This window comes from Strix uralensis, chromosome 17, assembly GCF_047716275.1.
Source record: "Strix uralensis isolate ZFMK-TIS-50842 chromosome 17, bStrUra1, whole genome shotgun sequence".
Taxonomy (NCBI): domain Eukaryota; kingdom Metazoa; phylum Chordata; class Aves; order Strigiformes; family Strigidae; genus Strix; species Strix uralensis.
This window is the reverse complement of record NC_133988.1, coordinates 2,863,904-2,889,550: the sequence shown is the minus strand read 5'-3', so window position 1 is coordinate 2,889,550 and position 25,647 is coordinate 2,863,904. Positions and strand designations below refer to the sequence as shown.

At 54.5% G+C, this 25,647-nt stretch overlaps 3 protein-coding genes across 4 annotated transcripts; 1 reads left to right on the top strand and 2 right to left on the bottom strand.

Moving 5' to 3' along the window:
* Positions 1-19: 19 nt before the first annotated feature.
* Positions 20-13,261, bottom strand: SF3A1 (splicing factor 3a subunit 1). Its single transcript, XM_074886958.1, has 16 exons — positions 13,075-13,261; positions 10,895-11,007; positions 9,696-9,900; positions 8,615-8,872; positions 8,116-8,190; positions 7,256-7,406; positions 6,589-6,782; positions 5,832-5,949; positions 5,535-5,720; positions 5,056-5,177; positions 4,656-4,898; positions 3,746-3,956; positions 2,838-2,992; positions 1,917-2,018; positions 1,625-1,696; positions 20-743 (listed from the first exon to the last, which is right to left on the bottom strand). The coding sequence occupies exons 1-16, from the start codon at positions 13,138-13,140 to the stop codon at positions 642-644; spliced, it is 2,373 nt and encodes a 790-aa protein (XP_074743059.1). The 5' UTR covers positions 13,141-13,261; the 3' UTR covers positions 20-641.
* Positions 13,262-13,565: 304 nt separating this feature from the next.
* CCDC157 (coiled-coil domain containing 157) lies at positions 13,566-20,708 on the top strand. Of its 2 annotated transcripts, XM_074887289.1 has the most exons (10): positions 13,566-13,942; positions 14,738-14,909; positions 16,258-16,966; positions 17,290-17,367; positions 17,712-17,902; positions 18,160-18,327; positions 18,680-18,848; positions 19,325-19,464; positions 20,305-20,378; positions 20,452-20,708. In XM_074887289.1, the coding sequence occupies exons 1-10, from the start codon at positions 13,695-13,697 to the stop codon at positions 20,690-20,692; spliced, it is 2,190 nt and encodes a 729-aa protein (XP_074743390.1). In that variant the 5' UTR covers positions 13,566-13,694; the 3' UTR covers positions 20,693-20,708. The 2 variants fall into 2 exon arrangements, with proteins under 2 accessions (XP_074743390.1, XP_074743391.1); XM_074887290.1 differs by lacking the exons at positions 18,160-18,327; positions 18,680-18,848; positions 19,325-19,464; positions 20,305-20,378; positions 20,452-20,708 and having other exon boundaries at positions 17,712-18,141.
* An 818-nt stretch (positions 20,709-21,526) lies between these two features.
* Positions 21,527-25,647, bottom strand: RNF215 (ring finger protein 215). Its single transcript, XM_074887291.1, has 10 exons — positions 25,366-25,647; positions 24,720-24,848; positions 24,407-24,478; positions 24,244-24,329; positions 23,565-23,619; positions 23,160-23,264; positions 22,903-23,019; positions 22,690-22,827; positions 22,388-22,490; positions 21,527-22,250 (listed from the first exon to the last, which is right to left on the bottom strand). The coding sequence occupies exons 1-10, from the start codon at positions 25,645-25,647 to the stop codon at positions 22,228-22,230; spliced, it is 1,110 nt and encodes a 369-aa protein (XP_074743392.1). The 3' UTR covers positions 21,527-22,227.

Below are 25,647 nucleotides of genomic sequence, written 5' to 3'. Positions count from 1 at the left end.
CGAGCTGCGACAGACAGAATCCCACACCGAAATGGTTTATTATTAAAACAAATCACAGGCTGTACAGAAGCACGAAGCCGTTCAGCGTGCACAGACCCAGATCTCCTTTACCACAGGCAACAGCCACGTACACTCATGCTGAGGGAGGATAAATTTCCAAGTCAGGGTCAGTGCAAGAGGCTCTTGCAGAGAGATCTGAGACAGAGAAAGAACGAGGGGCTTAGTAAATATGTTGAGAAGGAAGAAGTTTTCAATTAGAAAAAGGTTAAATGAAGCAGCGAGCACTGTAGTCAGCCGGATGATGTTCTTGGTCAGTGTAAATCCCTCAAAGGTGGATCTAGACTAAGCCAGGCATGACCTCAATGTTGCTTCACGAGGGAATTCAACGGAGAGCCAGCACTCGGCAAAGCATCGATCACTAACAGGCTGCTGCAGTTACATACTAGGTCACTACATTACACATTTCAGGGCTCTAACAACTTCCCCTCTCATCAGCCACGCAAACACGGGGTTCATAGTCTCTCTTTTCAAACTAGAGCTGGCAGGCAGTCGCAGTAGCCCCTAAAAGGCTGGAGGATTTCAAGGGTTGGGGTTACACAAGTGGCAACGCAGCCATGTTGCATCTCTGGGCTCCACGGCTCCTATTTCTTTCTGCCTCCTCTTTCTTTGAGTGCCAGGTGAATCAGAGAGCCACTTGTCATGTTGTAATAAGCCAGGGAGTTCGAATCCTTGATGAAGATGCCCTGAGGGGAGGAGGAAAGAAAAAACAGTCACAGCAGAAATCTTAATGCTCCCTTCCCACAAAACCCCACCCAGATGAAGCCCTCCTGGCTTTGAAAAACCCTGGAGAGTTCCCAGTGTCTCAGAAGATGGGCACCAGTGGGTAAACTGGGAATGATGCAAGAGTACAAATGGACAATATACACTATATACCTCTACAAACACATAAAGATGGTCACCACAACAAGTGAAGTTATTCAGGCTCCATTCCCCTCTTCCCCTCCCCTTTTTCTTTTTTTCCCTCGAAAAAAAAAAAGTTAAGCTTCCTTTCTTGCTAAGGGTTAACACAATATCTCCCCACAGATGAACCCCTGAGGAGATAAGTGCACAAAGTTCACTGCTTAGGCAGCAGGTTGTGTGTGTGCACATGCATGACTGGAACCAAGTTATTAAAAAGGAACAGCGCCTTTCTAACAGCTCCAGGATCCAGAGAAAGAGAGAGAGATCTCTTCCCTTTCATTTTTTTTTTTTGAGAAATTCTTTTCAGAGCTGCCAGGGTTTCAGGGCACTCTCGCCCACCTTCCAGAGCACACACGACAGAGCAGTGGGAGCAGACTGCTGCATTTAAATGTCAAAACCCCCAATAAAATTTCAAAGAAAACCATCAAGCTTGGAAGACTCATCTGCAGCAGTGACAATGTGAAGATCCACTGATGCCACCTATTAAAGGCCTGTCCCGCTGTAACAGTGTGCAGTTCTGCAACCAAGCGTGCTGTACAGACAGGAAAAACATTGCCTCTGCTCTCTCCGATCTCAGGAGGTACATTACCACTTTTCCTTGTAAAAAGTCAGTTTGTGTGTGAGAACGCACTGAAGTAACAAACAGCATCTGGCTTAAACCCACCTCGTACTGCAGCTTCTGCTTCCCAGCTGGCATCCCTGTGGCCTCGTGGATCTTAACCTTTATAACAGACACCTAGGAAGAATCAAAGAGCTTGCTCAGGCTTTTTTCCCCCGACTGCAGGGGCAGGCAGCACTGCTCCCCAGCCACGCAACCCTGCTGGGCAAGAGGCTGCGGTGTGGGGAACATCCAGAGCCTTACAGCTCCTGCCATGCAGGTCAGCTGCTGTTCCCAAAGCAAAGAAACTCAGCAGCACAACAAGAAGGGGTAGAGGCCAGGTTAATAAGCTACATGCCTGGTCTGAGAGCGGCAGGGTGAACACCAACACTTGGCCATTCAGTTTCCACTCCGTCTTGTCCTGCATGTTGGGAACCTGGACTTTGACCGTGACTGGACCCTAGAGGAAACAAAGATAACGTCTCTTACAGGCAAGGAAGCTCAGGACTATGATAGAAGAGCAGCAGACAAATTATTTATAGACACACAGCGGCAGATGAATTAATTATTTCCAAAACTAGCCACGTATCTCAACTTCTCAGAGAACACACAGAAACGTATTTGCCTCAACACTGAGAAAGTCACTTCACTGCTACCAAAATAAAACGTGTAGTTGGATTTCTCTCATTAGTCCCTCCTTCCGTGTGCCATTCACCAAGCATCACATGCACCCACAGTCTTACAGAGCAAACGTATGAAGCATTCAACAGAAGACAGCTTCTTTGTGCAGATGTCCAGAAAAACCATACAGCCTTCTTAAAGCACTTAAAACTCAACCCACAATGATGGCACTCCTCAGGAAGGAGTTCAGTCTAACATTTAGTTCACGTTGTTATGGGATATACCACATTACCACACTATCATGCTGACACTGATATATTAAATCTCCTTGCATCTCCAGCTTAGCAGTCCTCTGCTTAAAAGCTTATCAAGCAGCATTAGGTCTTCTTTACATTACTATAAGCCTACGTCTCACTGCCCTTAATTACAGGAGTACTATCTTACTACACGTCTGTGTGTAGCACTGCATTGCTCTTTCCAGTAAAATACAAAGCAGTTGCTTGCTCAGGAGCCATCTCAAAGTTGCTCCCTTGAAGTACATCAGCTGCCCTCTGCGTAGTGAACCGGCTTTACATCCCCTTTGGGCAGAGGAGGCTGAACAGCCCAGCGGGGTCAGGGCTCCGGCGCTTCTCAACAAGCAGCCAGCCCACACACGCACCTTGTTCCTGCGCAGAAACTCCTCCTCTGGAATCAGGCTATCTTCACTCTTCAGTTTCTTTGAGACTGGCTCATCCTCCATCGGTGGCGGCGGGTGAACAGGAGGCATTGGTGCTGGGGAAGGAACCGGAGCCACGGGAGGCGCAGGAACAAATGCTGAAATGGGATGGGGGACATAACACAACCTGTAGTCATCCACTGAGTATACAGCAGCCACTCCCTTAACACAAAAAACTTTTAGCAGACCAGTGAAGGCTGAAAATAAATGCCACAATACATGGAGGAAGTTAACATAACCAGCAGTAACATGCAAACTTCAAACGTTAGGAGATCTATTGGGAAACAGTCCAGGAAAAGACAACAAGCAGCATAAGAGCTTCCTGCAGATCTTGCAAAAATGAAAATGCTCTCAGTTTGGCACACAGCAGTGCCAGCACCTCGATTTAAAAAAGAAAAAAATAGGAAGAATTGTTTTTTACGTTGCGCTTTTCAACTTAAAAGCACCTCATGCTCTGAAGCTGCTATGAGGAAAGGGGCCAGACATCAGCCTCCTGCGGCAGCAACAAGCTGTAACACCCAGTGAGGTGCTGGCAGTGCCTCTTTACTCTGGTTCCTTTTGGAAAGCAGCACAGATTCTTAACCTTCACCTGGGCAGGCTCCCGGGGACACAGACAGAAAATGGGTGAGACAATTCTCTGTATTTCACACTGCAGGAGTCTTGAGCCCAAAAGCAGTACTGCTAGATAAGTCGTATCAAACACCCCAAAATTCTTAATGATGGGACTTAAGGCCCACAATCCCAATTACACGCCACTATCAGAGGTGCAAAAGAGGAAAAGAATCAGAGCTCCAGCCCACATTATACAGGAATTAGCTGACAAGTAACCAGAAAAAGCTGAAGTTACTGACCTGTTGGTACTATCATGGGAGGCGGGCGGGGGCTCATGATGGGCGGGGCGGAGGGCGGCATGGGGACAACGTTGATGCGCGGGGTATGGATTATTGGTGGCATGGGGGTGGCTATGACAGATCCTGGAGGCAAACGGACCACGGAAGTCATCGGGGGACGAGGCATGACTGGAACTGCAGAAACAACGGCAGCACGAACGGGAGGGGGCATCTGGAGAGAGAGGGTAATTTTTCTTAGCTGGTACGTGCAGGAATGCTCGGCTGCTGTTCACAATCCTGATTAGAACAACCAGGGCAAAGCACAGAGGATTTCTGCTGGCCAAAGACTTGCTGCGAAGCTCAGCGAGCCCACTGTATGGCCAGCCCAAGCTGCCTGTAAACGGGCACAGAAGCCTCACGAGCAGATTACAGAGTTCTTCCTTCCCTCACCACGCAGGTATCAGACCACAAGCCACGTAACAATCTCAAAGAAGGAGCTATTTCAGAGTCACGTAGCAGAACCCTTGGGCAGAAACAACGGGCAAGTGAGTCACTTGTGAACGTTTCTTGCCTGCGGCTACTTTTGTTCTGCGTCACGCCTTTTTACACCTAAAAAGAGGCCCCCACCCATTCCTTTGTTAGCCATACTCCCTTCCCCCAAGATCTCAGTGCCCAGGCTCTTCCTCTGCCCAGCTGATTAAGTCTGTTTGGAACCTCTAAGGATGAAGAGCTCCACTTAAATCCTATGTTGCATTTTTAACAAGTTCAACAGGGTTCCTCTGATGGTTTAACAGTCATTTGGAAACATGAACTTCACTTAAAATCTGTTTCTAAACCACTGCCCTGCTGTTATAACCCTTGACTTTCATCAGGACTCCCTTCTAATTAACTACAGCCACAGCCATTTGCTTTTGGAAGCCCAAACACTTACTGTGGGTGGACGAGGCACGGACGTGATAGGCTGAGCGCTAGCTGGAGGATTTGATGCTGAAGAAGGAGGGGGTGGCTGGGGTATTTCATTGGGTTTACTGGGACCGATCTTCTCCTTGCTGTCATCTTCTGGCACCAGTCCCTTGGCCTTGTGGATAGCTTCAATTTGCTCTTGGAGAGTAATATTGGCCTGAGCAGCCTGTTGTGTGCGGGCCATGCTGCCCGAGTGGCCATCCCAGGTCACCTGAGAGGATAAAATAAATCAGACTAACTGCAATGCGAGCTGCAAATAAATCAAGAGAGCAGCTCTACAGCAAGAACAAAGTTCAAGAGACTCCTGTCTCTCTGCAAATCCATAATACTACAGGAATATGTTAAAAAAACCACAGCTTCCACTCTACCTTTTCCTCTGGTTTCTGGATTTCTTCTTCACCAATCTTTTTACCAATGGCAGTCTCTTCTACACCGAAGATATCAGTACGGCGCTCTGCCAGCTGCTTCAAGCTGCTTTCAATATCCAAACCTGCAGGCAAAAAGAGAAATTCCCATCTCAAGTGGTATAATCAAAGATGATCAAGCTTCTGTTAATCTTTAAATTATTTGGTACCTAATGGCCGAGTGCTGCTTTTTTTAGAAAGAGACTGCAACCGATGGCTGGTCAGCAGCAGCTAGTGCTCTTGCCTTTAAGTTTACAGAAAGGCTTCAGTGTACTAATGACAAATATATCCACAAGATCGGCACACTAAGGACACCATACCATACACTACATTTAAGATGGTCCTTATCGGTGGGACTTGGAGGGGAGTAAGGGTTAAGCGTTCACCAAACCAACCCATCTAGGAACTCTGTTTTGCAAGCCATGTCAAATGCTCAGGCTGACCTGGGGCATAGACCTCATCATCACTCTGCTTTTCACGGATGGATCGATCACGCTGCTCCAACCATCGAGGATCCAGGAGACCAATTCGCATGTGTTCTTGCATTTTACTGGCAGGAATTTTCTCTCCAGTGATGGGGGAAACAAGATACTCATCTGGAGCTGGAGCAGGTGGTAATGGTTTTGAGGCTAGAAAAACAAAACCACACTGTTAAAAACATATCAGAGGATGCAGCCTAGAAACAAATGCTTTTGTGATTATTCAGGAAGAAAAAGTTTTTCTTTGTCACCCTGATTTACCTTTGGGATCATAATCTTTCCGCACAATGACCTGATCTGGCGTGGGAGGGAGAGGCGGTGGCATCGGGGTTTCTGGAGGAGGAGGAACCTTCTGACCTTCATCTTCATCATCTGAGCCCTTATTTAAGGGGGGGAAAAAAAAAATCTTAACCAAGTTCCTGTATTCAATATCAACAAACATGATTTGAGAAAGGCATAAAAATCCTATGCAGTGCTGGAAGAACTGATCATGCAGCTTCAAAGCAACAGTGCTATTTTGCCTCTGGACACCTATGCTGCAGTGGTTCCTCTGGATAATCATGATTCAGAAACTCAGTGGACCCAGAAGAGGAAGCAAGTACTCCTCAGCTTCCACATTACCACAGCACAGCAAGCAGGGGCTTATGGTTAACCATGCTCTTGTTCCTTGTTACCAGAAAAACAGCTTACAAAGAGTGGGTAGAGGAAGAGTCTAAAATGAGTCATCTTTCAGTGTTCCAGACTGTGCAGAAGAAAGCCCAAAAGGCTTGATCACAGAAATATAAAATCCACACCATTAGGTGACAAAATTACTGGATTTCTCTCTTGGAAACTGTGTTGTCATGGCAAACATTAAAAATACCGTATTCTAGCAGAAACGGGTTGTTTTGAAATTCCTTCAGAAGGAAATCTCATTTCCTCAAAAAACTGAGGAACTTCTTACAGTGAAAATGAAGGGCATGGTAAACCACACAAACTTTATGGGACAAAAGGAACACTGATTCTAGTGGTTAGTTACCTCATCCATATCCTGCACTTGTGTGTCTTGATCCAGCTGGGCTGGGGGCTCATCTGTTTTCTCTTGCTTTTCATCTTCCTCATCTGACTCTACCTCCATCTCTACCTCCTCACTTTCCCCAAACTTCTCATAACGCTCCTGGATCAGAATTCGAGCTCCCAACTCTTCTGGAGTGGTGGGAGGAGGGAAATTCCCTACAATGCAGAAAACAGCTTCTGTTTCTCTATCCCATTTTGTTGCTCAATGCATAGACAGAAGTATCAGTTTCCTGAATTAAAAGCAGTTTCTTTACAAAGCAGTGGCATTAAAATCTCCTGGGAGACAAGGTATATAAAAGGTATATAATAGAGTCTATACGGACCAACATCCATGACACATGAAGGTGCTTACAGGTGAAAGCACTGCTAGAAAGTGGGACAAGTTCTGCTGTCCTGGTGGAAGTGGAAAAGCAGACACTAGTGCAGTCCTGGACTTTGTTCAAGGAGAACATTACTGACTCCAGAAAAAAAAACAGTCCTGCACACTCTCACTAGAAGGCTTTCCCCTTCAGCTTTGAAGGACATGCAGCTGTAAAGCCCAGTGTCTGTCTCAATATGGCATTTCAGGACATAGCCCCTACTCAAAGGGAGCAGAATTTCATAGAGGTTACAACGGTTAACTTCAGTACCTTGCTCATTGGGCTGAAAGTCAACTGTTTCCACAACCACAAAGTCGTGCCAATCAATCTGGGCATAAGCAACACGCTCCTTTTCCTTCTCCTCCTCTTCCTTCTTTCTCTCTCGCTCCTGGAACTTTGCCCACTCCACTCTGTAATACACCTGCACAAGCAGACGTAAAGCACAAACCAAATGTCAGACAAGAATCACACCACAGTCATCTCTACAGCATCTAAAAGTTTACGCTACCAACCCTTTCAGGGCAGTTACACAAGCACCACTTCAGAGGCCTGGCACAACAAAGAAATACTTGTATTTTGTTTAGAAACTACAGGCTTGCCTATTGAGTAATGTACTGCACCAGCTTTGTCAAGCAGTTTTCTAAAGCTGGAACTGCAATCTTCTTGAGCCAAGACCAAGCCGTCCAGGTATGACATGACCCAGGTATCACTTAAGATTCACAGCCAGCAAACAGTTCACAGACACTTTATTCCAACGCTGTAACGCCACCTTCCCACAGCAAAAGCAGTCTTCGTGACAAAGACGGAAGTCAAAGTAATAAAGAACAGCTTGGAAGGACTACAAGTGACGGAGGTGTCATGGTGAAGTTGTCTTGAGAGGGAAACATTCTACTTTGTAAAGCACTTGGAAATGGTGTTGTGCAGTATTTATGCCTCTATGCTGCCACAATCCCCAATTCTAACAGTAGCTGGTAGTTTAAAGACAAGCTTGAGTACCCTGTATTCAAGTGACTACAGGGGACACATCCATTTTATTCTCTGTATATTTGCTGCCAATAAGTCAGAAACGAGAAAAAATTCAAAACATAACTGAAATGCTTCAGCAAGTTTGCAAATTTTTCATGTAATACCTGATCTAGGACTTCCTTGGGATTTTCAGCCTCCTTCTTGAGTTTGAGGAGCAAGCCTTTCGGTGGGATCAAGATCTAAAAGATATTTTGCATGACAGTTGGTGACAATTCTTTTTGCCATAGCCTCCTTAAAACCAATTACTCTCTCTGCACTAATAAAAATATCAGTAGACCCCTGGGGCTATGTTTCATTTATTCTATTGCAACCCTCTTATTACTTATTGCTCATACTTGCACTTAAAAATATTCACTCTTGCCCTTCCAACTACCCTCCATATTTAAAAACCCACAACTTGTAACAGCCCACTGTGTTCAGTGCTCTGCACATTGCCAACATCGTATGGTGCAATATATCTATGCTAAAGAGCAAGATTTAAAGGATGGACTCCTGGACCTGCACATATTTCTAGGCTGGCTGTTTTGTAGGGCTGCAGTAATCTTCAAAAATCACTACGGCTGCTGAAAAAAATCAACTCGACAGGTGAACTGCCAAGAGTACCTTTGTGTACTGTTCAACCAGCTTAGTGAAGTAGTTAAAGAGACTGTGCTGGGGGCGAAGGAAGTCAAACTGGTAGTTCCTCTGCTCCTTCTGCATCAGCTGAGTCAAGAACTGCCGCCCGTTCCGAGCCACGAACTGCGCCGTGAGCTTCACCACATCCAAGTCAAAGGCCGAGATTGAGGGAGGATCTGCAATGAACTCGAACTCCGGAGGTGGCTCTTTTGGAACGACGGTCTCCTGGATCACCTGGGCCTGCACCTGCAGAGCAGAACGGCGACACATCAGTGACTGCCCTCAAGAAACCCTTACCAAACACTTGGGAGAACCCATTTTTCCTTCAGCTGCTGCAGGAAAGAAACCTCAGTCTAGATATCCTGGCAGCTGCAAGGACTAAAAAAATTAGTACCACAGGGTATATCCGGACATCTGTATTTAGGTCTATTATTAAAACAACATTGCTCCAACAGCCAACAAAACTGGAAACTACCAGAACTTTGCTATAATCCCCCCGGACAGTCAATACCACACAGTGTGACTGCTGGCCATGCAGAGCATGTAAAAGACTTGGACTCAGTCTGTGTACTTTCCCCATCCAGTATGCATAAAGGCACAATTAAAAATCAGCAACATTTTGTACTCCACATTTTAAGAGGAAGTTGATCCTTCCGGCAGAAAAAAAGGAAACGTTTCTACAAAACAGTGCATGCAATAAGCCCAAACTGAACTCCAAGGGATTCTAAACACCTGCCTATGGCAGGAGTCCTAAACTCATACAGTCTGAGCGATCACTAGTGTAAGTGCCGTATCAGTCAATATGCAACTAAATGTAATTAAAATGGACCAAGCAGAACAAATATATTGACTCTTTCACACATAACTTTGAGTTACCAGCAACTGGGGGATGCAGATCTGCATCAAAACGAGGCCCCAGACACTGAACTCTAAGCCTCTCAGTGCCGCCGTTTATGCAAATGTGTAACTCCTTCATTTGCCTTGTCTTTCAGATGTCCTGCTTAGCATCAGGATGCAACACAACCAGTTAGAAGCCAAGTTCTCAGCCAAAGTGAAAAGGAATACTCACCTTCTGCGGAAGCTGCTGCTGAGCACTTTGCTGCTGTTGCATGACCTTGGGAATAGCAGCCGAGGGCTCCTGTGCTTTACCCTCTTTGAACTCGCTGACTTTGTGCCGGTAGTAGGCATGGTAAGGATCATTGGGATTCAAGAAATTGAACTTAGGGTTATTTATTTCATTCTGACGAATTCGAGCTTCAAATTCTGGACCATTTCTGTGGAGAAAAAAGATAAATTGTTTAGGTGAATGGGCAACAACTCAAGCTAAATGTCTGTTTCTTTCACAGTAAGATGTGTTGATGCATCAGCCCCTCAGAAGACAATTTTCTCTCCTAAATGGAAGGAATTTACCTCTAAGTAACACACACCCACCGTAGCAGCCAGCTGTACATGCACCAGTTATACACTGTATTAGGACAAATGCCTGTAACGCTTCACAGTGAGTATTTCTTAGGACAGCTAAAAACTCACACTCACAAGTGTTCCACAATCTCATTTGGCTACACACAAGCAAAAGCCCATTTACTGGATTGACTGTTTACTGGATGAAGTTTACAAGTTACTCACTAGACAGGGGAAAAATAACCCCACACATGATGGGCAGCTCATCTATCCTAAGAGAGGATCGGACTGTTCTCTGCTGGTATGCACTTCTCTCCCTCTGGCTATCAGGGGAGAGAGAGAGATGTCCGAGGCTTGGACAAACACATGTCCCAGCCGCTGTACACAAACAGGGATGGGACTTAACCTCAAGCTCAACAAGCAAGTGAGCACCCTCATACTGGAAAGTTCATCACCTACGACGTGCCTACACACTGTGAAACAGAGCCATGACTCCTCTTGGCTTTGTCACTCAATGCAGCATCCGTAACGAGGCTCCCTTTCTACCTGGAATTTTGTTTCCCCTTCAGATTATTCAGAGCAGGAACTGCTACCTGGTTATTGCAGCACATGCTATAGATTTTGCCATTAACTTCATTTTATTTACTACCACAGTTTTTCTAGCAATGCGTGTCTTACACCTCTTAAGCACAATATTGTCATTTTCTTTTCCATAGTCCCATCAGTACAGACTCAATCCTTAAAATCCCTCACATAAAGTCACAGGACTGTGACCTGCTTCAGTTTCTGGAGCTGCGCAGACATTAGCACTGAAGAGGATAAGCATGAAAATCCCAGGAAACACGAGACCACGCCGGTGTTGTTTACCTGGCTACGAAGCTGGCAGTCTTGTCTACAATATTCCTGACCTCTGGAGGAGGGTAAATAATTCCTACCACAGGCTTGGCTGGTGCTGCTTCCTCTTTTGGCTCCTCTTCTGGCTGTAATAAAAATGTATATATACACATATATACAGTCCTCTGTACTGCCGCCGCACAACTACAGCAACTATTCAACAGGTGAAGAGGTGGTGGCTCAGGAAGACATCTTTCATTGTGCTGTTTGCAATCAGTCAAGATAATTAATTCAAATAGCCTAAATCAAAGCTGAAAACAGGAGAAGGAACTTCAAGTAATATTGAGTAATGTACTATATATCAGCAGCAGGGGTGAAAAATAGCCCAGCAGGCTGCAAACCCAGACTAGGTTTATTTTCAGGTGATTGAGTTGGAAAATTCATCTTTCTCCTCTCTTATTTTCCTCATCTACATTGGGAGTAACAATTCTAACACACTTTAAAAAAATTGTGCAATCCTGTGCTTAATGAATGCTATGTAAGAATTAAGTATTCCAAATGGCACACAGGACAGACTATTCTCTTCCTCAGCCCAATCACTGAATTTTTCCTGACACAAAGCCCTGGTTTAACAATCTGCATCACCTGTCCCACAAACAAATTCCTCAGCTTCTCAGGGTGGTAGATAATGTTTGTCTGCTTGTCAAGGGCACCCGCTGCAGGGCCAGGCACAGCAAGACAACAAGGAAGGACCCTCCACGGGAGCCAAAACAAGCCTTCCTGGCATTTTTACTATCTCAGCCTTGACTCCGAGTAGGTTTATAAATACCAAACCAAGAGGCAGCACAGGGGAATGTCTGTAACACCACATCTAGGAATAACTCAGCATTGCTATACAGGTCTGAAAGTTATGAACGTTCCTAGAGACCTGTGGGACTACGAGAAACTAGAATCTATATTAAATACAATTAAACAAAACATAGCTTTGAATCCTATTGTGATTGTATCAAAAGCTGTTTCATAGAGAAAAGTTCTGCAGGGCATTTTTCTCACTGATATTATAGGAGGACCCAAACTAAAATCCCAGAACCCTCCCTGTGGACAGCTTTGTCTTCTGGCAAGACCAGAAGCTGCTCTTTGCAGGATACTAAGGATGTCACTCCTCCTTCCTCACCAAGCAACTTTCACAGGAAGAGCTGTTATAAAAGAGAACAGGTCTCTGGGAAATGTTTATAATATTAACAGGGATAGTCAGGGAAATTTTAAAATACCAGTAAAGCTACTAGCTCTGCAAAATCCGTTGGGGCCCCAAGGCAGAAAATGCTCTTGCGTCAAATACAACCTTATTACATTATTTTAAAATTATTTTTAATTAATAACTGAGTCAAATACAACCCTAAGTGTGTTAAGAGAAAGGTACCATAAATATTTTTATTTTTATTCCCACTCCCTCCAAACAACATCATATCGAGGAGCTAAAGGATAAGGCAACACCATGCTTGAGAGATGTTTTTACTTAACTGTGACACTGAGTTGCCTTGCTAACTTATGTGCATGCAAGTCACTGGGGTTTTTTTGGGGGGAATCACGCAAATTGGTCCTCCTAATTGCATTAGCTGGACCAATCACCCAAGATTTTCAATCAGACCAGCTCCCTACACTGGCTTGCTGTACGGCTGCTGATGCTGGTGTGTGAAACTGCTGGGATGTGCAGCCAGGACAGCAGCTCCAGCTACATCGGAGCTGAATTTCCATGTCGGGAAGAGGCTTCTCGGAGGTGAATATGGCTGAGACAGAAAAGAACCAGGGAAGGTACTGTGAAACATGGGACTGCTACGCTTTCTCAAGCACACTGGGACGGGTGTATTTAATCTTTTCCACGCATTTCTCCCGTTCGCAGGGCTGTTCCTATGCCTGACAGCAAACCCTCACAACCCTGGGCCGCTTCGAGGAAAGGACTCGGCCTTATGCCGTGCGTAGCACCCGCCCCCCCAGCAGCTGCGGGCGGATGAAAGGGGAGCTGCGAGCCATGCCCACGGCAATCAGCAGCAAACAGCAGGCCGGAACTGCCCACCCCCCAAAAAACCCACTCCAAGTGGGTCAGTGTAAGAAACCAGAGAGCAAAATAACCGTTCCGAGCCCAAGGCCCCCGGGGCACCCCGCGCTCCACCCCCCGCCTCAGCGCGGCCTCCCCCCGCCCGCGCGGCCCGCACCGGTTTGCTCTCCGCGGGGGGCGCTGGCTGCGCCGGAGGCATGGCTTGCACGGGTCCGGCCGGCATGATGCTCCCTCGGGGTGGCGGGGAGCGCTTCCCCGCCGGAGCCGCTCCCGGGCCGAGACAAGCGAGAACCAGAGGAAAGCGACGCTGCGACGGACAAAATGGCGGCGGCGGGCAAGGCGCCGCGCATGCGCGCCGGAAGTGACGGACGACGCCGGGCTGCCGGCCAGCCGCGGGGGGGGGGCAGCGCGCATGCGCCTGGGCAGTACCATTCGGTCACCGCAGGGAGGGGGGATCACCGCAGGGGGAGGCGGGGGCAGGAGGAGCGTACCATTGCGGCGCGGGGGCGTGACGGGGGCGTGGCCAACCGGGGGCGTGGCCTGCGCTGTTGCCATAGCAGCAGGCGGCTGCGCGGGCGGGTGCGTCTCTGCTGCCGCATCCCTGGACAAAACCTGCCCCGGCCCAGCGACTCCGAGACCCCCCCGGTGTCCCCCAGCCCCGGAGGCCACTGTGCTGGTCCCCTTCCAGCGACGTGTCCCCCGTAGGGCTGTCCCCTCCGTCCCGGGCCTGGCGGCCCTGTCGCAGCCCGCAGGCCGCTGCCCGCAGGCCTCAGCAGCATGGCGCACCTGCTGGGCCACGCCGGCTGCATGGAGAGCCTGCAGGCCGACCTGAGGGACCTGCAGGCCGCCATCGCCGACGTCTCCTCCCGGGTCGGGGCTGTGCGTTTCCCCTCCTGGAAGTTCCCCGATAAAGTGTCCTGTGACCTGGACCTGGTGGCGCTGCTGGAGCGGTACTGCTACACGGAGAACGACCCCGAATTCACCCAGCACTCCCATGTGGTGCTGCTGGAGCTGGTGATAGACAGGTGAGAAGGCAAAGCCAGCCCCAACCACCCCTCTTAAAAGAAGCTTGGCTGGCAGAGCGGCGCCTTCCTCCAGAGGGAAGGGGGCAGTTGTGTTTCCAGCCTGTCGAACGCGGCCAAGTGTTTTGGATGCTCTTTTCCCATGTTTCCATGATGAGCAGTGTGCTGGCACCTCATCCTCATGCTCTACAGCTCTACGCTGAGTTTTAAAACCCAACTCCTTTCCTTGCTCAGAGCTACCCGCACAAATGCTGGCCACCAAGGAGCAGAGCAAGCTGCTGCTCTGCCTGGGAGATGAGAGCACCTGGGCAGATGGGGATACACTGGTTAAATTGCCCCCCTGAAACCTTGGAAACACTCAGACACAGCTGCACCTACCGGCCTCCCAATGACTCTGTTTTAAAAGATGAGCCATTCCCACAGAGCTGTTGGCCCTAACAATTAGGGTTTGATATCGGCAGTGTGGGTGCTCCAAATCTTTTGGGAGACCTTCCCTGCAGCCTTCGGAAGAGGTTGGCTGCAAGCAGCATGCACAGCCTGCATCCCAGCAGCTGCAGGAGGATTCTCATCCCACCAAATACTGCTCCATGGAGTGATTCAGACCTGGGGGGCGTCACGGGGCACTGATACTCACCTTCCTTTGCCAAACTCGCTTTGGCCGGGGGGTGGGGAGCTGGGACAACCTCCCTTGCCTCGGCGCTGGCCCTTCAGGCTCACTGTGCTGTTAAACGCCATGGGCCCATTCCGCATTACAAATACTCTGTTGCTCTAAGCTGTATTTCATTTCTGTTGAAAAAGGCTGCTCCTGCTGCTTCAGAGCTTCACGGGCTACACAGAAAACCTGCTCAGTGCGCGAGCCATTCCCCCAGCGCAGACAGTGGGACCCTGCATGTCCATGGGGCTGACAGTGAGGAAGTACTGGTTCAGCATGCTGAAACTGGGGGCCTCCTACCAGCAGCTCCTGGCTGAGGTAGGACATTTGCGGGCTCTGACACCCCATGAGCTGAGTGCAGGGGTCACGGAAATGGCTCTTGCCTCACCCCCTGTGATTTGGACCATGCTGAGGTCACGGTCCTTCTTGGGGACACCCCGTGACATGCGCAGTGTCCACACCAGATGAGCTCCTGGCTCATGACCCTCCGAGTGCTGACCCATGTGTCAGACAGGACACATCTGTCCCACACTGTCCCCTCTCGGCCTGAGTCCCTTCCCTCTTCTACCCACCGCTCCCAGCTGTGCTGCTGGATCCATCCTCCCCCAGGCCTCCACCAGGATCTCGGGATGGGTGAGTTTGGTTGCCTTTATTGCTTGGAAGAATATTCTCCTGCCAACATGCTGCCCCTGCAGCTCTGCCAACCCCACTGTTTGTGGCTCAAATCAGTAAATAATTTGTGGTAAAAAGACTATGCCCCTCCTACATTTTTTTTTTTTTGCCCCAGAATGATCCTTCTCGTGGAAAAATCTCACAATAATTCATCTGGCATAACCAGGAGATAGTGCAGGAGGTGTGAAGGAAAGGACGGAGCAGGTTTAACTGCTGAGGCTTCCTGTTGTGAAACCACAGCTCCGCTAAAGCAGTGGTGACTGGACAGCTGCCTGGCAGCTTGTAAAAATTCAATTCCCCTGTACCCTGCATCAGGAAGTGGGAAGCAAATTCATTTTGCTTGTTAGCCATGTGTTTTGGTTGTAATGGAGCACAGTAAACAAGGAACCCGAGTGCTTGGTAGCTGTCCTCCTCCAAGCTCTGGGAACTTCTGTCCTCCCAAGAGGAGGGTTCACTGCCCTTGTCGCGCCTTGCCTACACTGATGCCTTGTCCCCACGCTTCACACCTCTGTATCTGGCCTCTTATGGAGCACCTCCCCTGTGAGGACAGGCTGAGAGAGTTGGGGGTGTTCAGTCTGGAGAAGAGAAGGATCTGGGGAGACCTTAGAGTGGCCTCCCAGGACTTAAAGGGGCTACAGGAAAGATGGGGAGGGACTCTTGATCAGGGAGTGAATGATAGGATGAGGGGTAAAGGTTTTAAACTGAAAGAGGGGAGATTTAGATTAGATATAAGGAAGAAATTCTTTATTGTGAAGGTGGTGAGGCCCTGGCACAGGTTGCCCAGAGAAGCTGTGGCTGCCCCCTCCCTGGAAGGGTTCAAGGCCAGGTTGGACGGGGCTTTGGACAACCTGGGCTAGTGGAAGGTGTCCCTGCCATGGGGGTTGGAACTAGGTGATCTGTAAGGTCCCTCCCAACCCAAACCATTCTGTGATTCTGTGATTTGCAGCTGACTGTTTGACCTGGGCCCTGGTTTTGTGCTCTCTCTCTCCACCAGAAGGCAGCTTGCAGGAAGGAGATCCCCACACCGCAATCCCCTCCCCAGGCTGGGAAACCTGAGAAGGAGTGCCTGAAACACTGCTTGCCTGACGTTTTGGAGTTAAGAGCTTTCACAGGAGTTTCCCAGTCCACTTCTCTGTGCCTGTCATCGAGTGTCCGTGCACCAGACGGCGATGTGGTGGGCAGCTCCCTGCCCAGGGCTGCCTGCAGCAGAGCCGAGAGCAGCAGCCGCGCCCCCACGCAGACGACAGGGTCACCCCAGGGGCCCTGCGACACCTGTGGCAGTGCCCAGGCCAGCCTCCGCGAGGTCGGCAAAGCCATCACCAGCATCTGCCAGAGCCAGAACATCCCCTCGGCTCTCAGCAGGTTCCAGGAGATGGTGGAGGAGACCACAGGGAAAAGGACCCTCTCTGCAATGGACATGAGCTACTGGGCCTCGGAGCAGAGCAAGGACCTCTCCCGGATCAGCAAACACCTCCAGATGCTACTGCAGCAGGTCAACCCTCTGAAGTCTGAGCTGGAAAAGTCAGAGAAACAGAAGAACAAGCTGCAGAAACAGGTTGAGGACTTTACCCGGTTGCTTCAGGCAGAGAAGGAGACCCAAGCGCAGCAGAGGAAGGAGGCTGAGCAGAGCCTGGAAGTAAAGAACAAAGAGTATTTAGAGGCTGTAGCCAGGCTGGAGAGGGATAAGGATGACCTACGGAAAGGTACAACCCTGTTCCCAGCATCCCCTCCCAGACCCATGGGTATTTGCAAGAGAAGCACAGAGTCCATGGTCAAATCTTGGTTCCACCACCATGAGCAGGGCTTTTGCCACTGATTTTTGTAGGTGCTGGGGGCTTTTCCCTGCTGTGAGACTAACCCCAGACAGCAGGAGCTGCTTGTCCATGTCCTTTCACCGCCTCCTCCCTGCTGAAGCATGGCATGATACATTCACTGGATGAAAAATGCTTTGGTGTGGCTGTTTGTGGCATTGTTTTAGTTTTTTTTGAGGAGCTGTTTAATTAGTAGAGTTTTTGCGCTGATTTAGGAGCTGCTCTGCTGGAAGAGCGATTCTCTGCCTTAAAGGAAGAGCTGGCTGGGAAGCAGGCTGCTGTGCAGGAGCTGGGTAAGGACCCCTGGGGCTCACCCAGCTGGGACATCTCTCCCCCAGCCTCACTCCGATCTCACAAGTGTTCTACACCCACGTAGCACCCGGCTCCCCCAGAATCGATCGGGTGTAGCGCTGGTGGGAATGGGCAGAGGACAAGCCTCCTCCATAGCGATGCCCCAACATCACCCAGCGCCAGAGTGGGCTTGTGCTGGTGGAGATTCAGGGGGCCACAGCCCTCCTGTCAGACCTGCCTCCCCCTCGCTGGGGCCTGCGGAGGGCGTGGGGCCCCCTGAAGACATCTCACCTGGGAGCTTCTCCCCCCACCCCAGCTGGGCTAAAGGTGCTGTGTCTCTCCCCAGAGGTCACCAGGACGACCTTGCTGGAGGAGATGAGGACCACGATGGTGTCCAGGAACCAGGTGCTGGAGCTGGAGGAGAAGGTGCAGCTGCTCACTGGCCAGCAGGAGAGCCTGGGCCAGGAGCTGAGTGCCACCACCACCCAGCTGGAGAAGGAGAAGGCCAAAGTGGAGAGCATGCTGAGGCACCAGGAGGTATGGCCGGGCCTGCTGCTGCCCCGCTCTGCAGCCCCACAGCATTCTGTGGGAGAGGGCTGAGCTCGGGCCAGCTCCTTCACACCCTGGCCTTAAGCCAGGGCATAGGAGGGGACGGTGTAGAGATCCCACTCGTGGTGCTGATCCCTGAGGAGCTCGCCCTGGGTTTGCATGGCTTTGGCTGAGCCCTCCTTGCCCCACACCCCTTCTCTGCCCTCTCAGCCACTGTCCTGTGTAAAGCTTGCTGCCCTGTACAGTCCCTGCAGGCCAAGCAGAGGACCCTGCTGCAGCAGCTTGACAGCCTGGACCAGGAGCGTGAGGAGCTGCAGGCCAGCCTGGGAGAGGCCGAGGAGGACAGGGCCAGGCTGGCGGAGCAGCTGGAGGAGAGCCGGGAGCAGAGCGGGCAGCAGCTGCGGGCGCAGCAGGTCAGTGCTGGCAGCCAGCACGCAGCTGTGGAGGCTGCCAGGAGCGGGGCTCCCCGGGGGGCAGCTGGGGTGGGACACAGTTGGAAAAGTCCAACCATGAACCTCACAGTGACCGTTCCCAACTCCACCAGATCCCTCAGCGCTGGGTCAACCTGACTCTTCAACCCCCCCGGGGATGGGGACTCCCCCCCTGCCCTGGGCAGCCCATTCCAACGCCCAACAACCCCTTCTGCAAAGAAATCCTTCCTAAGTCCTAAGTTTATATATACAGTCTGACTCCCCCAGACTGTACTGTCCGGAGATTTGGGAGAGCGCTCTGCAAACCTCACCCCCTCTCTGCTGTGTCATACAGGAGCTGCTGGACACGCTGCAGCGGGAGAAGCTGAGCCTAGAGCAGTCTGTCTCGGAGCTGCAGGCCAACGTGTCCAAGCTGGAGGAGCAGCTGCAGGAGCTGAAGGAGCGGGAGAGGCTCCTGGTGTTCTTCCCCGAGCTCCACATCCCCACTGAGACACAGTTTGAGAGTAAGGGAGTGGGCAGCAGCGCCTGCTTTTCCTGCAGTGGGCTTGTGCCTTTGGGGTCTCCCAGAGCTCGCAGGGGATCGTGCCAACCCCAGACACGCCAGCGTTATTTGTACAACACTGTTTGTCCCACTAATAGCCAGGAAGGGCTCAGGCCCTGGGCTGTGCTAAGCTGCTGCCACCTTAACACGCCTCCCTGCGTGAGTGCTGTTCATCCCACCTCTGGGCCAGGAAATAAAGCAAGGGCAGGGCATGGGAAGAGCTTTTTTTTGCCCTTGCAGTTTCCGCTGGCACTGTTTTGCATCCCAGCTGCCACCTCCCAGGCTGTGCTGGTGCTCCCTGGTTGGGGCAGGCTCCTTTCCAACAGGCAGCCACGCTGCTTGGGAGGCAGGAGGGCAGCAGCCAACACCTTCGAGCAGGCAGGCAGCACTGGGCAGAGCTCTGCCTCCTGCTGCAAGGACGTTGTGTTTTGTTTGCAGGCACCGGGAGCTTGACCGAGGACATGGAGAAGCAGCTAAAGGCCAACAGCCTCCGGATCAGCATGCTGGAGCAGGAGAACATGCGGCTCAGGTCTGCGATAGCCAAGGTGAAGGCGGCTGCTGAGCAGGGCGTGCTGAAGGTGAGGCTGCGCTCAAGCCAGGGCGAGCTGGGTGCCACCAGGGAGAGGAGGGCATGTGCCAGCAGGGTGCTGAGTACCCTGAGCCCACCCCATGGCCCCTGGCGCTGTCCCACATCCCCTGGGGACTGGTTCCCTGGTTAGGTACCCTTGCAGAGAAGGCTCTGGGGAGCAAAAGGCTGTGGGGCTCCTCACACAATGTCCCCTGCACCTCAGCAGCTGCTTCCCCAGCCTGCACCAGGCTGAGCTGGATAAAACCACTCCCAGAAGGGCATGAAGGCTGTGATCCTCCTCTGTCCCAGGGCCTGATCCTGCCTTCAGGAGCCCATCTCAACCTCAAGGCAGCTGAACTGCTCCCATCTGATACTTTCCAAGCCAGAGTGGCCAAGCTGATGCTGGGGCACTGCAGCACACACGGTGCTTGCAGCTGCCAGTCAGCCCCAGCCCCACTCCAGCATGGCACCAGTGCCAGGCTGCGGCCAGAGGCAGCTCACGAGGGTCACTGGCACCCCGGGAGCGAATGGCACGGGCAGGGCAGCACCAGGGGGCTGCTGCAACGCCCTGCCTCTGGGCCAGCCCCCCTGGCTCAGCCCCATTAGGTTTAGTCCAGCTCTGTGGTTTTGGGGTGTGCCACTGGGAGATCAGTCTGGTTTAACTGGTGTTTTCAGGGAAAGCGCCTTGGCCGAGGTGCCCAGGGCTGGTTCCCAACTCCCATGGTGGCCATTGTACCACGGTGCCACCGCCACCAGCTCAGCGGTGACAGCTGCCAGGGGCAGAGGCCGAGGGGTGCAACTGGAGCTGAACACACGGGGTGGAAATTTCACCCCCTCTTCTCTTCCGCAGCTCGTCCCGCAGACCCAGCTGTGGGCTCAGCTCGGCAGCCAGCACGGCGGGGAGGCCGGCCGGCAGAGCGCAGGGTAAGAACCCAGAGGAAGGAGCTGGGGAGCTTCCCTCTTCTTCCTCCCCTCTAACCGCTCCCACCCCCCGCAGGCAGCCGAGCAGCCGAGGCAGCAGCGGGGACAGCGCGGGGCTGCAGGGCCGGGCAGGCGAGGCCCGGCAGCGAGCTCCCAGCAATCGGCGGTTAAAACCGCTCTCGGCAGAGCCCCCACGTGAGGCCGGACCCCACCTCCCGCTCCTGGCTGTGGGGCTGTTGCTCAACCACCCCGAGCCACCGGGGAGAGGCAGAGCACGTCCCCCTTCCTCTCGCTGCACCAGTGGCCACCTCAAATAAACGTTCTTAGGATTAAGGCAGATGTGAAGCGTTCAATGAGAAGCTGCCTGCCCCCTGCCCCGTGGGACCTCGTGACCTGTTCTTTGGGCAGCACCGAGGCACCTTCCCTTGGGAAAGCCGCTCTCTGCCCGTCCCGCTGAGCCCGTGCGCGGTGGGCGTAGGAAGCCCAGGGAGACCTGGGCTCAGCTACCAGCCGCTGTGGCTTCGCTTTGTTTCCTGCAGCACCAAACAGGTCGGTGCAGTTTCCCCCTGCTGTCCCTCCCCGCTGGACAACGCTGTGGTTTGGGGTAAAACCGAGGGTGACGGCGCAGAGGGCTGGGCTGGTGTGGCCCTTTCTCCTCTCCCTCCACAGAGCAGCCCCGGGAGAAGTCCCGCTGCAGGGCCCGGGCTGGGGCTGGCTGACCCGGGGGAAACGCTCCCTGGGTGAGCAGAGCTGCCCCGCAGAGTCAGCTGAGCCCGGCCTGGGATGTTCCTGGGTGCTGGAGCTTGGTTGCCCCGAGCGGAGCTGCTGCTGGAGTCCCCGGCCCAGCTCTGACCGTGCCATCACCCAGACAAGGCCTGGGCACAGCGCGTTAGCTCACGCCAAAACCGTTCCCAAGAGGTGGCCGGGATGGGGCCACGCTGCTTGGAAGAGGAAGGCAGAGCTGGGGATGAGGGGCACGAGCCACGCTTAGCTCACCGCCACAGCCTGGGAAAGCGGCTCTCCCCGCACTGCCGACAGCCACGAGCGCCCAGAGGGGCTGGGGACCACCGAGCCGCCCGTGCAGGCCGGTCCCGAACCCCCGGGCAACCTCGCAAGCCTCGGGGAACGGCCCCAACACAAGACACGGCAGCTTGTCCTTGCTCTGTATTTAATAGACGGACGCGTGCGATGCTGCAGCCCAGCTCTGGCCGCCGTGTGGAACAGGAGCTGGTGAGGGCTCACGGCCACCACGGCACACCCGTGTTTGCTCAAACAAGCCCCGTGTTTGGTCTCTGCAGCTGACTCGTGCCGCCCTTTCTAATAAATTAGTATAAATAAAGCGTTCAACCCCCCTGCCCTCCCGCGGCGAGGCGGCGGGTCGCCCAGCAGCCCCACCCCCCCACCCCCAGATCTGCCACCCTGTCCCCCGCAGCACAGAGGGGCTCAGGCCGCAGCCCCAAGCCAGGCTCTGCCCACCCTACCACAGCCACTGGCAAACAGGAACAAAAAAGAAGAGACTTAGAAAAATTACTATGAGTGGGGAGAGTGCAGCCAGGCCAGGGCTCTCCCAGCCTCCGTGGCCCCGCCCTGTTACACCCATGGCAGCTTCCTTCCGTGGCACCCGCTCCCGCAGCCCCCCAGCACTGGCCGTCTGGACCCCCCCACCCCTCTACTCACACCCAACAGGGAGAGCCCCGAGATCCTTCACTCCCCGCAGGGCTGGGCACTGCGACAGGCACAGCCGTGCCAAACCCGCTCCGGCAGCGAGCGCTGCTTGCTGAGCACCCCCTGCCCTGCTCCCTCTCCCCGGAGCAGCGATGGGTCTGTTCCTGGAGCGTGTCTGCCGGGCTGGCTAACTCTCCGTGAGGCAGTTCCCTGGAAGGGAGAAGGATGGAGGGCCATCGCACGGGGGAGCCTGGGGGGCTCCGATTCCTCCCCAGCCCTTCTCCCCGGCACAAACACACTCCCCGTCGCGGCGGGAGGACGCGGTCAGGGGCCGGTGCGGCTCTCACCCAGGATGTTGCGCTTGCAGAGAGGGCAGGTCTGCTGCAGGAGGAGCCAGGGGTCCACGCAGTCCCGGTGGAACTCGTGGGAGCAGGGCAGCACCCGCAGCCACTGCACGGAGAGAGGCGGAGGGCAGACGGGAGCAGAACCGGGCGAGGGTACTGTGACCGCGGTGCAGGGACACCCCGGCCAGCGCTGGGAGGCTCACCCCGGGTGGCAAAAGGGATGGCAAGAGCACAGGTGGTCCCAGCTGGTGGCCAGGACAGGCTCCAGACCTCCCAGTGCAGCACCAGTCCCCCCCAGTCCCTACCTGGCTCTTGTGGAACTGGTCCAAGCAGACAGCGCAGCTATCGATCTCACAGGCCCGGCTCCGGAGCGGTTTGCCGGGATGGTACCGCCGGGTTTTCAGCGCCGACAGCCGCCGCCGAATGTGCTGCTTCAGGTCCAGCTGCGAAGGCAGGGCAGAGGGTCAGAGCCCGGCCGCCGGCCTCCCCGGCAAGGAGCAGAGCGGAGATGTTCCCACCTCGGCATCCTGCTCCGACGGGTCTTGCCACGACTGCCGCTGGGCCTGCACGATCACCCCGGTGCAGAGGAGCAGGGCGATCAGCAGGATGGTGTTCCACAGCTGCTGGAGGTACTTCTGCAGGAACAGCGCCGGTGGGCAGCCAGGAACCGCGGTGGGGGAACCGGAGACCCCCACTCTGCTCCCGGCCCCGCCATCGCCACTGCCCCCACGCCAGCAACCGCGGCTACATGAGGAGCCGGTGTCAGCGCACATACCTGGACCTGCGAGCTGTTCTCCCCCGTGCAGATGACCCCCTGCCACTCCCCGTAGAGGCCCCCTCGGGAGAGGCCGCAGGTTGACCACAGGGTGAGGGTCACTCCCTGCAAGGCAGGAAACGGCATTGCCGGTGGCTGCGACGCCTCACGGCGCTGCCCAAGGCCGGGGGGACCCGGCGCGCTGGGTGGATCACACGTGTTGAGGGGAGGAGGAACCGCCGGCAGCTGCCAGCTGTCCCGCTCCCACAGAGCGAGTCTCTGGGGAAACTGAGGCACCAGCAGCTTCCACAGCCTTCGTGGATCTGGCTCCTGCTCCCTGCAGCTCAGCTTCCCCACCGGTCAGGCACAGCCATGCCCCTGCCCTCTCACCATAAGAAAGGAGGAGGAGGTGGCAGACCTACGTACCAGGTTTTCCAGCAGCACCGCCTGGTATGTGATCTTCGCTGTAGCCCGGAGCCCCCTGTGAGCAAAAGATGAGAAAAGTGTCAACCTGTGGGCACAGCAGGATCTGGCCTGCAGCATCCCAGTGCCAAGGAGCACCCCCTTCCCCGTAGGGACGGGCGGCCCCACTGAGTCACGGGCAAGGGGGCCACTGAGGACAAAGGAACACGCAGGGGAGGTGACAGCAAGACTCCCCCTTCCCAGCCGTGCCCAGCCCTCTGAGCGACCTCTGAGTCCTCCTCAAATTTCCCTACCTGTGACACCGCAGCAGTGACACCGATTTCCCACGTGTAAGGACCGAGAGGGTCCTAACACTGCAGGCGTGGGGATGCCGGTGTGGTGCTGATACCCAGCCCGCCTGGCTAATTTGTACTGAGTCCTAAAGATCTTGGCTGAGGCCACTGTCAGCCCCTACCGCCGCGTGGGGACCCACGGAAGGGCTCAAGCCCTGAGGAAGGGCTGAATGTGACTCAAACCCTCCCTGGAAACACGTGTCTCGGCCCCGCACAGCACAAGCTTGACACCAGCCCAACAAACGCGATGCGCTGTGGGAGAGACCCGCTCCGGGCAGCCCCTGGCTGTCACAGCACCAGCCCCAGAGCTACGGCTCTCGCCCAGCCTCTCCCGCTGCCCCAGCCCGTACCGCAGCAGCGCTCCCAGCAGCTTGGTGACGTTGTCCGAGGACTGGATCACAATCACAGGCTTGGCAAGAAGCTGGGAAACATCCAGCTGCACCGGAGAGAAAAGCAACGGCTGTCAGTGGGGCACGAAACCGGCTCGGGGACCCGCCGCCGGGACTCTCCTACCTCCCGGATGGCGTTCTGGTTCAGCGCCAGGATGAGCAGGGCTGATGCCCCCAGCACCAGGGCTCGCTTCATCTGTGGAGGCAGAGGGCACAGGCTCAGAGGGCAGGACAGGCAGGAGGACGGGCAGCTGGGCCGTGCCCTCGGTCAGCTCCCATCCCACCGCAGGGAGCAGGCAGCACCCAAGAGGGGCTGTCAGGGACCCCCCTGCCACCAACCACAGGCCAGGACCCCCCTACATCTGGCAAGGAGACACCCCAGGAGGTGCCCTGTGGGCTTGTGGCCAGCGAACGCTGTGGGCCAAGCGGAGAGTCACCTTGCTGACGACGGTGGCGGTGAAGGACTCCTCCCTGGGACCCCGGGGGGCCTCGGCCGGCTCCTCGCCCACGGGCACCACACCGATCCAGCTGTCGGCAGCACCCAGCTCCGGCTCCGCGTCTCCCACCTGGGGGGCACGGCAGCGTCAGTGGGGGGGAGACCCAGGATGGCCTTTGGCAACCCCAAAGCACCTCCATTGTCCCCGGACACCCTGGGGAGCCAGGCACTGTGTGGGGACGGGGACAGCACTGGGGTGGCACAGGGGGACCTGGCCCCTGCTACCCCCCGCCCCTGCCTGCACCCACCAGCACCCCCTCGCTGCCTGCCCTGGACTGTGCCCCCCAGCACCCACTGCCTCCTGGAGCCCACTGACCCCCCATGTCCCCCAGGGTCCCCGCCTCCCCACCAACCCCCAGTGCCCCCCAGTTCCCACTGCTCCCCCATCCCCATTCCCTCCCAGTGCCCACCGCTCCCCAGTTCCCAGAGCCACCCCGCTCTCTCTCCCATCGCGCACTGCCCCCAGTGTCTCCCAGTGCCCCCCAGTTCCCACCGGCCCCCCCATTCCCCCCCGGTGCCCGCTGCCTCCCGCGGTGCCCGGCTGCCCCCCGCCGTGCCCACAGCCCCCCCCCGGTGCCGGTGCTCACCAGCAGCAGGCGGCCGCGGATCTCCTCCTCCTCTTCCTCCCGCGGGGCCCCTCGGCCCGGCCCGGCCCGGCCGCCCCCCGCGCCCAGCACGGCCCCGCGCAGCGTGTAGGAGCCGCCGGGCCCCGCGGCCGCCCCCGCCCCGCTCCCGGCACCGCTCCCGGCCCCATCCCCCGGCCCGGGCCCGGCCACCGCCACCTCGACGCGGGCAGCAGGCGCCGGCCCCGGCCCGGCCCGGCAGAGCGCCAGCAGCGGCGCCAGCAGCGCGGCCCGCACCGCCGCCAT

Bases quoted from the DNA above. Each gene is read 5' to 3' on its own strand.
- SF3A1 (XM_074886958.1), bottom strand. From the start codon at position 13,140: ATGCCGGCCGGACCCGTGCAAGCCATGCCTCCGGCGCAGCCAGCGCCC. The intron at 8,191-8,614 runs GTACTCTTGGCA...AATATCTTTTAG, and splicing joins TGGTTGAACAGTACACAAAG to ATCTTGATCCCACCGAAAGG. The intron at 6,783-7,255 runs GTACTGAAGTTA...TCTGCATTGTAG, and splicing joins CTTTCAGCCCAATGAGCAAG to GGAATTTCCCTCCTCCCACC.
- CCDC157 (XM_074887289.1), top strand. From the start codon at position 13,695: ATGGCGCACCTGCTGGGCCACGCCGGCTGCATGGAGAGCCTGCAGGCC. The intron at 17,903-18,159 runs GTATGGCCGGGC...TGCCCTGTACAG, and splicing joins GCATGCTGAGGCACCAGGAG to TCCCTGCAGGCCAAGCAGAG. The intron at 19,465-20,304 runs GTGAGGCTGCGC...TCTCTTCCGCAG, and splicing joins CTGAGCAGGGCGTGCTGAAG to CTCGTCCCGCAGACCCAGCT.
- RNF215 (XM_074887291.1), bottom strand. From the start codon at position 25,647: ATGGCGGCGGTGCGGGCCGCGCTGCTGGCGCCGCTGCTGGCGCTCTGC. The intron at 24,849-25,365 runs GTGAGCACCGGC...CGTGCCCCCCAG, and splicing joins TCCGCGGCCGCCTGCTGCTG to GTGGGAGACGCGGAGCCGGA. The intron at 22,491-22,689 runs GTAGGGACTGGG...CTCTCCGTGCAG, and splicing joins ACCAGTTCCACAAGAGCCAG to TGGCTGCGGGTGCTGCCCTG.